The sequence below is a fragment of the Fukomys damarensis genome, unplaced genomic scaffold (genome assembly GCF_012274545.1).
Source record: "Fukomys damarensis isolate Sample0158 unplaced genomic scaffold, DMR_v1.0_HiC HiC_scaffold_12, whole genome shotgun sequence".
Classification (NCBI taxonomy): domain Eukaryota; kingdom Metazoa; phylum Chordata; class Mammalia; order Rodentia; family Bathyergidae; genus Fukomys; species Fukomys damarensis.
In genome coordinates, this window is record NW_022900924.1 from 542,302 (window position 1) to 555,171 (window position 12,870).

The 12,870-nt window shown below is 49.8% G+C and overlaps 1 protein-coding gene across 4 annotated transcripts in view; it reads left to right on the top strand.

Annotated features, from left to right (window-relative positions):
• Positions 1–12,870, top strand: part of Myo18b (myosin XVIIIB) — a 278,729-nt gene that overhangs the window by 244,806 nt on the left and 21,053 nt on the right. For all 4 annotated transcript variants that reach the window (XM_033762282.1, XM_010603683.3, XM_010603687.2 and 1 more), the window contains exons 41-42: positions 7,970–8,014; positions 9,484–9,621. In XM_033762282.1, coding sequence (XP_033618173.1) covers positions 7,970–8,014; positions 9,484–9,621 — 183 coding nt within the window. The remainder of the gene's footprint in view (positions 1–7,969; positions 8,015–9,483; positions 9,622–12,870) is intronic.

The window sequence follows — 12,870 nt, forward strand, 5'->3', positions numbered from 1 at the left end:
ATTCTAGAGATTGAACCCAGGGCCTTGCATATGCTAGGCAAGTGCTCAACCATTAAGCTACATTCTCAGCCCCCTCTCCTTTTTCAAAATTTTATTTTGAGACAGAGTCTTGCTAAGTTACTCAGGCTGATCTCAAACTTGTGATCCTCCTGCCCCAGCCTTGCAAATAGCTGGGCTCACAGGTGTGTGCCACCATACCTGGCTGATTGTGCGCTTAATTTCAGAACATACATCAGCCGTTCCCTCGATGCAACCCTGGGCTGATCATAGCTACTTGGAGATTTTCAACCTCCAATTCTCCCATAAAAAATGTTCATGCTCAACAGCAGGAGACAGATCCTGTAGATTCTAAAACCCCATGTCCTTACCTCTAAATAAAGAGCTTTATCTAAAAAGTCTTCTTTACTTTGCAAAGTGACTTCCATGCACATTCCAAGTTTCTGTACCATTTCTTGCTAATTTGCACAGCTGCCAAACTGTTGGCAAATGGCAAATTATGATGTAGAAGTTTCCAACTCCTGACTACATTTAAAAGCCTCCCCCCAACCCCTTCTCCATTTTTATTAGTGTCACGACAGAACCACCATCTGTAATTACAGACCCCTTTTGTGGGCTTATGTGCCTGATGCCTTGGCGGCGTTTCCATTGCTAGACATCTGCCTTGGTGGCAATGAGGGTGAACGGCTGTGGATGCTAGGGTTTTGGATCAGTGAGCAGCCATGTTTGAATCATTCTCATTTTCATAGTACGAGATTGTTTTTCTAAAAAAAAAAAAAAGTTAAAAGAAAAATAACTGGGAAAGAGGCAGGAGGGGCTGTGTGTGGGGTAGCAGGCTGGACAGACATTTTGACAAGAAACTACGAGCAGACTTCTCACTGAGTGAATGGCAGACAGCACACCAGTCTCCACTTACAGGGCTCTTCCCTGGCCTTACAGGGACTCCAGCCTCACCCTGGTAGGAGACCCGCTTTATCTACTTCCCTTCCAGTTAATAAGGTGCATTCTCTTCCAGAGCTTCAGGCCCTCGGACCCAGGAGTCCAGCCTGAACGTTGTCTGCCTTTTCCTGATTAAAACTTCTAAGAGCTTAAACTTTCATTCTTGCTGATTTCTGATATCTTGACTGGGTGTCTAGTTTCCACACTGCACCTGCCTTATACTTCCTACGGTTGGAAAAGACCTCACCTGCATTTCAAGGTTGCTGCAAGGTGTGGAATGACTACTGAGTGCTAGGTTTAAAGAAATGCATCTGTACCTGAAAATGCCCCAGGCAATGTGTAGGAGATGGGGGCAGAATTAGGGCTCCCATAGGCTGGGCATTTCAACCAGCTTGATTTGCAATTAGGAATTCCATAGTTAGATTTCTGTGTGACCTTGAATAAGTTATTCAATCTCTCTGACCCCCAGTCTCTTCATCGCTAAGGCAAATTAGTAATAAGAAGTGAGAAGATAGGATTCTTTAGCACAGAGCCTGTGTATCTTAGTGGCTTAACCCTTGTCAGTTGCTTTCATTAATGCATTTATTTGATGAATTCTTACTGAGCACCTGTTCCAACCATGGCCAAACACCATGCTGGGGGTTTATGTTTTTCCACTTAACTTCTTCTTGGCATTTTTCTCTGTGTCTCAGATAAAGAGGCTGAATGGCTTGCCTGAGAAGTTAATCACACTGGGGCTGGAGCCGGGGTTTGTTGCACTCCTGAGGACTGTAGAAGAGCAGGGGTGGACTTGCAGTGTGTGTGTGTGTGTGTGTGTGTGTGTGTGTGTGTGTGTGTGTGTGTGTCCATGAATAAAGTGAGCGGATCGACAGATAAACAAGAGAACAGATTTGGAGTTGTGAAGGCAAAGAACACAGAGCCGCGATGACTAGCAGGGTCGGCAGACACAGCCCGTCAGAAGGCAGGTATTGGGAGGAGACCTGAAGGAGAGGCAGCTCTGGGCAGATCTGGAGGAAGTGGGTCAGGCAGAATCATATTCTAGAGAGCAAGAGGAGAGCAGTGCTCTGGGGTGTAGGAAGTGAAGGAAAAGCAGCTCCTTCTCTCCTTAGTACTTTCTCCAACCAATCCCCCTTCCTTTTCTTTCTTCCTCTCTGTAAATGACCCACGGAAACCCAATGAGACACTCATGTCATTAAAGTACCCCAGAACCCAAGGGAGGACTAGCTCCATCATTTGTAGGGTCCCGAAGGAAATGAAAAGTTTGACCTCTCTGTTCCAAAGTATAAAATTTCAAGGCAGTGATGGCTGAGCATTAAGCCAAATGTGGGCATGCAGCCAGCCCTGCCCCGAGCTTTGCTCTTAGGGAGTATTTCCTAACTCTTTGCAGTTCTTGGTCCTAACTCAGTGTCTTAGAGCTCAGATCTGAGATTGAAACACAGCATAGATTTCCATAGTATCACAGGAATTGGGGAACTGGGAGAAATTACCTACAAAGATGTCTCAACACGTTTCAAAGAGTTAATGACGTACAAAGGATGGTCTCTGATCACAGTGTGGTCACGCTGGTTATCAACAACAGAAAGAAGCATATGTGTTTACTAGGCTACGGGTCTGCTGCCCGGAGCAGGAGATCAGCTCCCACCCCAGGGCCACCTTGATTCTTCCATTGGTTGGCAGCTCTGCCACTCAGCACCATACTTCTAATTGTCGTGTCACCTGGGGTAGGAGCTTTGGACTGGGGCCTGAGATATTGCTTCAATCTGATCTCTCAGTTAGGATTCAAACCCCACCTGAAAGGGGAAATGAGAGAGAGAGAGAAAGAGAGAGAGAGAGAGGGAGGGAGGGAGGGAGATGCTTCAGCTGCAAGTGAAGTTATTTGAGAGACTTTGTTCAAAGTACAATTAGGAAATCATGTTTACCCACGTTGGAAATTAGATTCAAATGTAATAGACCTTCCAGGCTGGAACTGTCGCTCCGTGCTCAGAAAGTCAGGTGTCAGGCATGCAGCGTTTCAGCATTTGCTGTCCTGTGTCAGGGCCTCACTACTGGAACTTAGACTGAGGCACCTTCCCTCTTGATTAATGGTGAATTCCCGTTATTCATGGAGGGAGGGCTGCGGGGAGGGAGGGCTGCATTGGCTGCCAGACAAGCCCATCTGTTTCTGGTCCAGAGCCTACAGCTACTGTCTTGCCTTGGCTCAGGCTTGGGGGTTTGGGTAAGGCGTGGAGAGGTCAGTGGATAACCTCTGACCTCCAGGTCAGCTAAAAGTGCATCCATTCCAGCCGGGCCAATCGAGATGAAGGCTCTGGAAAAGTCTTCTGTTGGCTGGGGTGAATATGAGATGCACATTTTCCAACATGTATCCTTTGATGACCTGGCTAAAGGTAGGATACGGGATCACCTGGGTCTCCCCACAGAGTGTGGCTACCACTGGGGACATACTTCTGAGTTCATTTATTCACTAAAAGATCCAGGCTGTGGCCAGACTGCACAGTTTCCCGCTTCATCGTAGGACAGTCTTTGGGAATGCCAAGAGCCCTTTTCCTGCAACTATCTTATCTTTTGGTTAATATCACCTATTCCCATGAGCGATGAGTCTGCTCCAGAGCTGGAAGGACAGCTTAGAATATTTCTCCATTAGTCTCTGTGTTAGTTACTTTCCTGTCACCGGGACAAAATACTCAAAATCCTCAACTGAACGGAGGAGAGGCATGGTTTTGGCTCACAAGTTTTGGAGGATTCAGAACACAGTGGGGAAACAGAGCATGGCAGAGGGAAGGTGCCAAGCTCACGGCAGCCAGGAAGCAGAGAGAGAGAGAGAGAGAGGGAGAGAGAGAGGGAGGGAGAGAGGGAGGGAGGGAGGGAGAGAGAGAGCAGCCCTGGACGAGAAACACCCTTCTAGGTCACGTCCCAGGGACTTGCCTCCAACCAGGCCTCGCCTTCTAATAGCACTGTTAGCCTCCCATCTTATTAGTGGACGGACCTACTAAGGTGTCTGGTGCCTTCGTGACCCAGTCACCTTCCAACCACATGACACGGCCGGGAGCCGTCTGCATCGAGACCATAGCAGTTTAAGGTTGACGCCTGGCCGAGTTCCAGCGTGAGGTCCCAGTGCAGGTGAACGCACCTGCTGCGATGCTGCTGCACAGGTCCCTTGCTTTCCGAGCAGACTTTGCAGGTCACTGGGAGTCAGAGCTCCAAACTACCCCATCTACTTCGGCACTATGGGAAGTCTGGTAATTGTGATAAAAGTACCCTTTCTGAAAGACTTTGAGCCAGTTATTATGCCACCTGTTTGCTATTCACCAGCCCCACAACAGTTGTAAAATTCTTTTCGTTAAAATCCTCAGGTTGTAGATAAGGAAACCGAGGCTCACCGAGGTCCAGAATCTTTACTCAGCCTCCGCAGCAGGTGAGGGAGCCGTGATTTGATCCCCGGGCTGACGCTATCACCCATGCTTCAGTGCCCAAGCCCTGCGGTCATGTCCTCCTTCCTCTGTCAAGTCTCTGTTCTCTGCCTAGTGGCCAGCCCGTCCCGATGGTGAACTTGTATCCATCACTGGGATACGGGGCCGAAGAACTGGTGTATTACTTCCCCACCAGTATTTGCATTTAGACTGCTGTTGTCTGGCAAAGGCTCGCCCTAAAGGAATACATCCGAGGACATTTAATCAATTACCTTTCTTATTATCAGTCTCCTGTTTACAAATTTCTAGCACAAATTCTTCTCTATAACTCCACATACACTGAGGTGAGAGGGGACCACTTAGCACTGGTCGAGAGATGAGGGTCCCATTCCCAGCTGTGCCTCCAAATAGATCAGGACCACGGAAAGGTCTTCAGCCCTCCAGGGTCCTCTGCTCGCTGTTCAGCAGGTAGTAACCACCGGGTACTTTCTGGGGTCAGGCTGGATGTGGCCTAGAGAACAAGCTACCTCATGGAGTGTGCATCCCAGAGACTTTCTGCATGGTGGAGGGGCCAGTGGATTCCAAACTCCCTCTTGAGAACAGAGCTCCCTTTTTTTTATACCAAAGAAAGTTCTAGTTTAGGATGAAATACAGCTATCATTTAGCTGGCGTGAGAGAGGAAGATATGGAGCTCTAGTCTCTAGAGCTTCTTGACCCCAAGGAAGCCCCCGTGAGCTCTCCCAGAGCTCAAGGCTCCACACACCATGGTGTGCAGACTCGAGTGCCCCCCTGGGCCCACAGTCCTGGATGTGTGTCTAGGCAACAGGATGGTTCCTTCTGCCCCATCTGGTTTAGTGCTTCTCTGGAATAGGCAGAACAGAACTCTCCCTGCATCTGCTGGAAAGTATTTTATCAGGCCCAACCCGAGCCTCTTCCCCAGACCACCTCACAATAAAGGTGTTAGGTGCTTTTGACATTTACTCCTATGATAAATATGGGACACGGTCCTTAGAAGGTTCCCATCCATCCTCTTTATTTTAAGCATACTCTATTTTACTGAAGCTTCTCAAACAACAGATCATGTGTGGCCCAGACCGGACACCGCCTTTGGCCCGGACAGTATTTCATTCTGAGCAGACAGTTGTTAGATCACCTAGCAGCTCTCAAATTCTACCTCCGAGGTCCTGTGCCCAATCCAGTTACGCAGGTTCACAGGCAGGGAGAAGCAGGACACAGTTCCCATGAAGATGTAGGATTAACAGGCATCCATACCGGCATCTTATTTATCTTCATGGTGTGTTCTTTTCCAGAGTCAGAGCTTAGAAATGATAGTAATGACTGCTTATAATCTCTTGCCACTTTACATTCTGTACAGTGTTTTCTCCCCCACACAGCAGGGTTTAGCAGTGCAGTGATGGGCTGTGCCTCCTCCCTGCTTATTCATCATGCGAAATATTGGCCTGAAAAATCCAGGTTTTCCCCTTAAGGTTGGAGCCAGCAGGGAGATAAACTATGGTAATAGAGTCTAAAAGGAACCAGAAATGAAGTCCCAGATGAAGAAGATTTAAAGGGACTGTTTCCAGAGCTCCGTGTGCAGGGAGGTCCCAGGGGGCGGTGAGGCACCCGGGGATTAGCAGCAGCTGGGAGAAGTCCTGCCACCAGGTTAGAGGGAGGGAGGAAGGGTGCCAGGGGCGGGGTCCAGAAGGAGGAGTGTGGAGGAAGGGCAGGGAGAGGAAAGAAAGTGAGCAACGGAGAGGGTGGGAGGGAAGGAGGAGGAGCAGGATGGAGACGGAGGTGGGAGAGAGGGCGTCCCAGAGCCAGCGTAGGAGATGCACTGGAGAAAAACCCAGGAGAACTGATTCTCCACTCCCCCTGGCTTCCCTCCTTCCTTCCAGTTTCAAATGAATCCCCATGGGCCAAGCCCAAAGGGCAGCTGGGAAAGCAGGAAGCCAATTGGTGTGGTGTTTATAGTTCAGCCCCAGGGCGTGTAGTGGGAGCACTGCAGTGAGTGAGGGAGGAGGGGGGAGGGAGGGGAGGAGGAGGAACCCAGGAGAACTGATTCTCCACTCCCCCTGGCTTCCCTCCTTCCTTCCAGTTTCAAATGAATCCCCATGGGCCAAGCCCAAAGGGCAGCTGGGAAAGCAGGAAGCCAATTGGTGTGGTGTTTATAGTTCAGCCCCAGGGCGTGTAGTGGGAGCACTGCAGTGAGTGAGGGAGGAGGGGGGAGGGAGGGGAGGAGGAGGGAGGAGGGAGGAGAAGAGACAGGGTACAGTATCCAGCACAGTTGGCTGTCATGTAGCAAATGGGTCTCCCGGAGTGGAGGAAGGGCCCTTTCAGGGGCCGGTGGATTGGGAATAAACTCACAGGGCCCGCTGGGACAAAGCACTGACAAGGATTAACACCGGTTGTGCTTTGATTAGTGATCAGGCTGCAAAACTTTCCTGAGTGTTGTCCAAGTAAAGGTTGGTGTTGAGTTAAACACTTGAGTTAAACATTTGTCTTCTAAAGACAAATGGAGGAGTGTGCCTGAGTCTCAGAAAAGCTTTCACTATGTAAAAGGGCCGTTTCTCTTTAAAATGCCGGTTAGTAAATATCTAGCCTTTGGGGGTCACATAGTCTCTGTTACAATCACTCTGTGTTGTTGTTAGGTGTAATGCAAAAGAAGTTACAGGCAGAAACCCTTTAGTTATAAAAACAGGCAGTCGGTTGAACTTGGCCCATGGAGGTAGTTTACTGACCGACCCTCTTCTGCTGGAATCACCAGGTATTTCTTTGGGACTGATCTTTCGTGAGCTCTGGTGAGCCCTGGAGCTGAAGTACCGAGGTGTTAGGTCCATGAGGGTAGGGACCAAGGCATGGCAAGTGCATCCCTCGGAATAAGTGTGCCGGTTTTCCAAGGAGGGAATCGCCCTCAGTCCAGCTGGAAGGGGCCAGCCTGAGAACTCAGGATTAGGTGATGCTCTAGGTGCCTGAAGATTGTGGCTTGGTACCCTGCATTCTTGTAGTGAGCACCTGTACACTGGTCAGGAGCATGACTTTCATGGACCCTGCAGATCTGTGATTCAAAGCTGCATGACCTCAGAGAGAGCGACCTGTTCCTCATCTCTAAAATGGGGTCACGTGAGTTAGGCAGATGAAATTATGTACACAGCATATCTGTTGAAAGAAGGATTCTCCCTCAAGAATAGCTACTACTGTAACTCGTTTAGAGTTTCCCACAATGCCTCGGGAAGCTACTCTGCCCCGGGACTGATGTGCCAGCCTCACTAAGAATATAAAGCAGATGCCTTGCTTGTTGGTAATAGCAATGCTATTAATAACAACAGCACTGGTTGTACTAAAAAAAGTAGTAGTAATGGTTGCTGCCATTTAATTAGCACTATATGTTTGCCAGGAACCACGGTGAGAAATTTACAAGGGTGATCTCACTCCGCTTCCCAACTATGGAGACAGGGCCCTGTTATTAGCCCCGTTCTACAAAGGAAGACAGGAAACTCAAGAGCTTCTAATCACATAGCAGCAAAAGCTGGAAGTAGGACTTGAACCTTACTGTGTTCAGTGTTACCCACCATGTTCCCCAGCCCCTGCCGGCAAGAGTGTAACACACTTTCTCTGCCTCCTTCTAGTGTCCAGACATCGGTGGATTGTGGCAGCGGAGGCAGGAAAGAGACGTAAGTGAACCCTGCGTGGAACTGAGTAGCTGAACAAAGGTGAACCCCCGGCTGTGTGTCGTCTGCAGAGGAGACACTCACGTCACTGGGAGAATTACCAGCAGGGCCTGCGAGAGCCCCGGCTTCCTGGTCATAACACGGTTCAGGGGGCGATAAGATTCCAATTTAGAGAGCAGCCCATGTCATCACGTCCCCAGTCCTCAGACACCTTAGTAGCTCCTGCACTGCCCCAGGATAGTCTTTTCTGATTGGACATCTGTGTCCCGTGCCATTTGAGCCTTACGTCCTTTCCTGCCTTTTCCATCTAGTCTGCACGCCCTGACAGTTTGTGCCCCCTCCCTGCATATATCTATACCGTGCTTTCCTCCTGGAATTGCCTTCCCCAGTGCCCGTGTGTCCCTGAGCGGAGTAGCTCAATCTCCAGTGCTTGGGGTCTTCTATGTGCTTCTAGGAAACAAAGCGAGATTCCCCATTTATTGCCCTTAGAATTGGCCCTCAGTCTTTTCCACACTAGTAATCATTTTTCTCATATTTCACGGCTACTTATCCAGATGTTTCCTTATTTGGTCTGTTAGGATGGAGTCTTGAGGACAAGAGCTTTCGTGTAGCTCCCCTCCCATAGTCACTGGCACAGAGTGTCCTCTAAGCAGATCAGCACTGGTTTCCAAAAAAGAAAGAGTAGTGGTAATCACTGCTACCATTTAACTAGCGCTATCTGTTTGCCAGGAACCACACTGAGAAATTTACAAGGCTGATCTCACTTATTCTGCTTCCCAGCTCTGGAGCCTGGGCCCTGGGATTAGCCCCATTTTACAAAGGAAGCTCAGGGAGGATGAGCTACTGCCCTACCATCACACACACACACACACACACACACACACACACACACACACACACACACACATTGCACATAGCGCAGTACCAAGTGAGTTTGTCAACCAGAAAATAGTTACTGAATACCCATGTGGACCTCTCTCTCACACACACACACACACACTGCACATAGCACAGTACCAAGTGAGTTTGTCAACCAGAAAATAGTTACTGAATACCCATGTGGACCCCTCCCGGCACTGCTTTCAGAATCAGAGACTGTACACAAATTCTTGGTTCACAGAATCATTCCAGTTAGGACAAGGAAGGAGTTCAGACCTCCACACTGACATAATCCCTGAGCATATAATTTGATACAAAATTCAATGCCAAGTGCGATTCCCAAAACAAAGGTTTCAGTATCTTCCTGGAGTGTGTGCGTCCTGAGGAAGAGGGCGGTGGCTAACAGCAAGAGAATCCAAAGGAGCAGGATTTGCCCCCTGGGTGGCCTCTGCCGATCCCAGAACTTCCTAACGCGTCGTGGGGACAGCCCTGACCCCCATCTCCGAGGGGCGCTGAGTGAGGTTATGCAGCTATGGCGGGCGGCAGTCTGGCCTACACTGTGGAGTGACAGTGCTGTCCTGCTCTGATTCCAGGGATGATGTCTCCGTCCTCGGCTCCCGGCCCGAGGGCAGTCTGCAGTCTTGGTTGAGCTGTACTTTGTCGGTGGCTACAGACACCGTGCGGACGCCCTCTCGACAGTCAGCTGCCGGCAGCTGCATCCGCAGCTCCAGGTAAGGGAAAGCACCGTTCCGCTGCCTCCGGGGGGACAGTCGCCCTGTGCTTTCAGACTCTGCAGGAGCTGTTCAAGCTTTCCACCCCCTCTGGCCTGGGCAGCGGTGTCACAGTCCTGCCACTTGGAGATGTGGCTTCAAGCAGGTCGCTTATCTTCTCTGTCTCTACTTCCGCGTCCTGAAAAATGTGGAATATAACTGTATTCACTGACCAAATGGTTGAAATGATGAGGATTCAAAGCGGTCCTCTCTGAAGCACGGTGTCCTGGTGGTTTTAAATAGTATAGTATAAATATGTTTAAAAGCAGCAGTTGTTATAGTTGCCTTCTATTTAGGGCAAATAATGCTAGTTTTTTACTTATGGATAGTTATGGGCTTAAACTTGTCTCGGTTAACACGGTCGCTTAAGGGTTTTGTTTTGTTCTCTTTTTGGTTGTGACTTTTAAAATGAGGAGTCCTAAAATTGGGCTGAAGCCAAGTGTAATGGCCTGTACCTGTAGTACCAGCTATTCAGTAGGCTGAGTCAGGAGGGTCACCTGAGCCCAGGAATTCAAGGCCAGGCTGGGCAACCTAGTCTAACTGTCTAATAAAAAGAAGAGAAGCAGAAAATGAAGGAAGGGAAGAAGGAAAAAAAGGAGGGAGGCAGAGTAGGAGGGAGGGAAGGAAAAAGGAAGGAAGGGAGGTAGGGAAAAATTTAGTTTGAGCTGGATGAATTCTCACTCAGACTTTTAGCTTTATCTGAGCATCAGGACTTCATCAGTTCCCTGCCGTAGGTGGAGATGAGTTCCGTCACAGCCAAGGCGGGATGGGCACAGGTCCACAGGACCGCACACAGCAGGTTTCCTCAGCACATGGCCCGGGTCTCTCTTTTACTTGCAGGAATTCAGTCCCCTTTCCTTCTTGCTTTCCAGCTCCATTTCTCTGCGCTCGCTTGGTTTTCCCCTCCCAAGAGCAGCCCTCTTGTAATTAGGTCACAATGGCCATAAATCAGAAATCATAGATGATGCAGATGCACCATGGAGATGAAATGCACGCGGGCTCTGTGATAACAGGGGCCAGAGGGACACGATAGCGGGAGAAGTCTCAGGCGACTGGAGCCAGCCCAGGTGGGCCCATCGGAGCCGGGGCTGTCTCCGTGGAAAGGGGGTGGGCGCTCCTGCTGCCCTCTCCGGCAGAGGTGGCACATGCCTGGAACGTGTCTGCAGAGGAAAGATTCGATGTGGAAAATACCAGAGGAAGGCCCGAGGAGTGGGGTCTGTCTGGGGAGTTAATGAAAGGGAGATTATGTGATCCTTGCTGTTAATTAAAAGTGAAGGTCTGTGTGGAGAAGGAAAGGGAGGACTTGTCCCCTCAGCCTTCCTCCCCCACATGCCGGTGGGGGAGACAGCAGAGTGCACAGCCCCAGGCGCGAGAGAGACGGCCAGGGCTCACGATGGAGTCGTGAGGCGCAGGGAGTGTGTGGTGACCCAGGGACCACGCACGCAGTTTCTGGCGCCTGTTTGCGTGGGAGGTGGTGGGTGTGGTGATTTCCGCTCCCGGTCTAAAGTCAGGGCGCCTGGGTTCCGAGCTTCATTTGTGCCTCCGCAGCTGTGAGGTTCGCGGCAGGTCGCTCGACTTCTCTGGTCTGTGTCCTTGGGAGGACACAGGGGTGGCTTCGAGGAACGGTGTGATGGTGCGCACGCCGCCTCGCACTCAGAGCCTGACCCTGGGGAAGAACCCAGGAGAGAGAGCCAGCTGCTTCCCAAGCTCAGGACCCTAGAGGTAGCGCCCGTACCCCGTTAAGGAGGCACCTGAGACCCAGAGGGGCCGAGCAGTGGACCCGTGTGCTGCTGGTGCCCCTCAGCAGGGCGGCTCCCCTGCCACCCCCGGAGACCTCTTCAGTCTCTTCGCCCTTCTCCCTCATGCCCCCCAAGTCCTCGGTGTGTTCATCTGCAGTCCAGGGTGCAGTTGCCTGTGCCAAAAACACTGCGGAGGCAGGAGACAGAGCAGATTATTTTAACATTTGTCCACCTTTATGTTCACGTCCCAAGGCTGGCTCACAGTAGGTGCTCGGTACTGTTTGTTGAGTGAATAACAGATCATAGCAGCAAAGCTGAAGCGGAGATAGTAACTATATTTGGCTACAGCTCGGTATGGACTGTGGCTCAGAGAAAGTCAATAATTCACTTGGCGTCACACAGCGGGCAGGAGTAAGAGTTGGAAATGAAACCGAGGTTTGAGTACATCACTCACCTGGCAAAATCTGCTGGTGACAGTCTACTAAAACCGCCCAAGAGTTGTTCTTCAGCATTCAGCATTTAGCCAAGAGTGATTTCTGCAGAGTGCCAGATCTCGTGGGATGAAGCCTTAAATCTTGCGAACACCATCCTTTGAATACACAATGGATGATACAAAAATATGGTGAACAGTTTTTAAATTTGCTTAAAAGTTTTTATTGTAGTGAAAGACACACTGCCATTACTCCCCTCAAAACACTCCCTCACTTCAGACAGTCGTATCCCGGAGCAGCACTGGGAGTCCTTTCCCACCAGTGTCTTTCTTTGCACTGCCGTGGCTGCCAGGATGTCCTGAACCAATCAGAAACGTTTACCTTTCAAGGTCATTTTGTTGTGTTTTGTTTTGTCTTTGGTGTCGGGAATTGAACTCTGGGCCTCGTCCTTGCCAGGCAAGGCCATTTTGACTCTGAGGAAGAGCCAGAAGCTGCACAGTGCCAGATCTAGTGAACAGGGCGGAGGACACAGCGTGTCACTTTTATTTGACAGAAACTGCTGTAAACATTTGACCAATGAGGGGCGATCGTAAAACATGGTGGGTGTTTACGTTTAAAAATGTGTTACAGTAAAAGACCCATTGCCACTAATCCCCCCTCACAATACTTAAAATTCTCCCCCTTGCTGTCAACACACTTATACCTTGTTCCTGGCTGTGTGTCTCTTACTGTAATAAGTTGGTTTTTAATTTAAACACTTGTAATTTGAAGATGCTGGACATTCGGAGTTAGAAAGAAACATTGATGTTGTTAGTGGGAAAACTGCGGTATGCAGAGGGAACTATCTTGCCCAGCTTGATCAAAAGGGCTGGCCTAGGTGCAGTCACTTTCACCTGTACCCCCCACCACGGTCCCCTGTTAAGTTTATTGGCGCATTGAAAGCAAACCATACAGTGACATTCGTCATTGGGATCTTGTACCTTTGCGTGACAGGTCTTGGTTCTTGTTTTTTCCCCGTCCCCCTGCCCTCCCTTCACCCC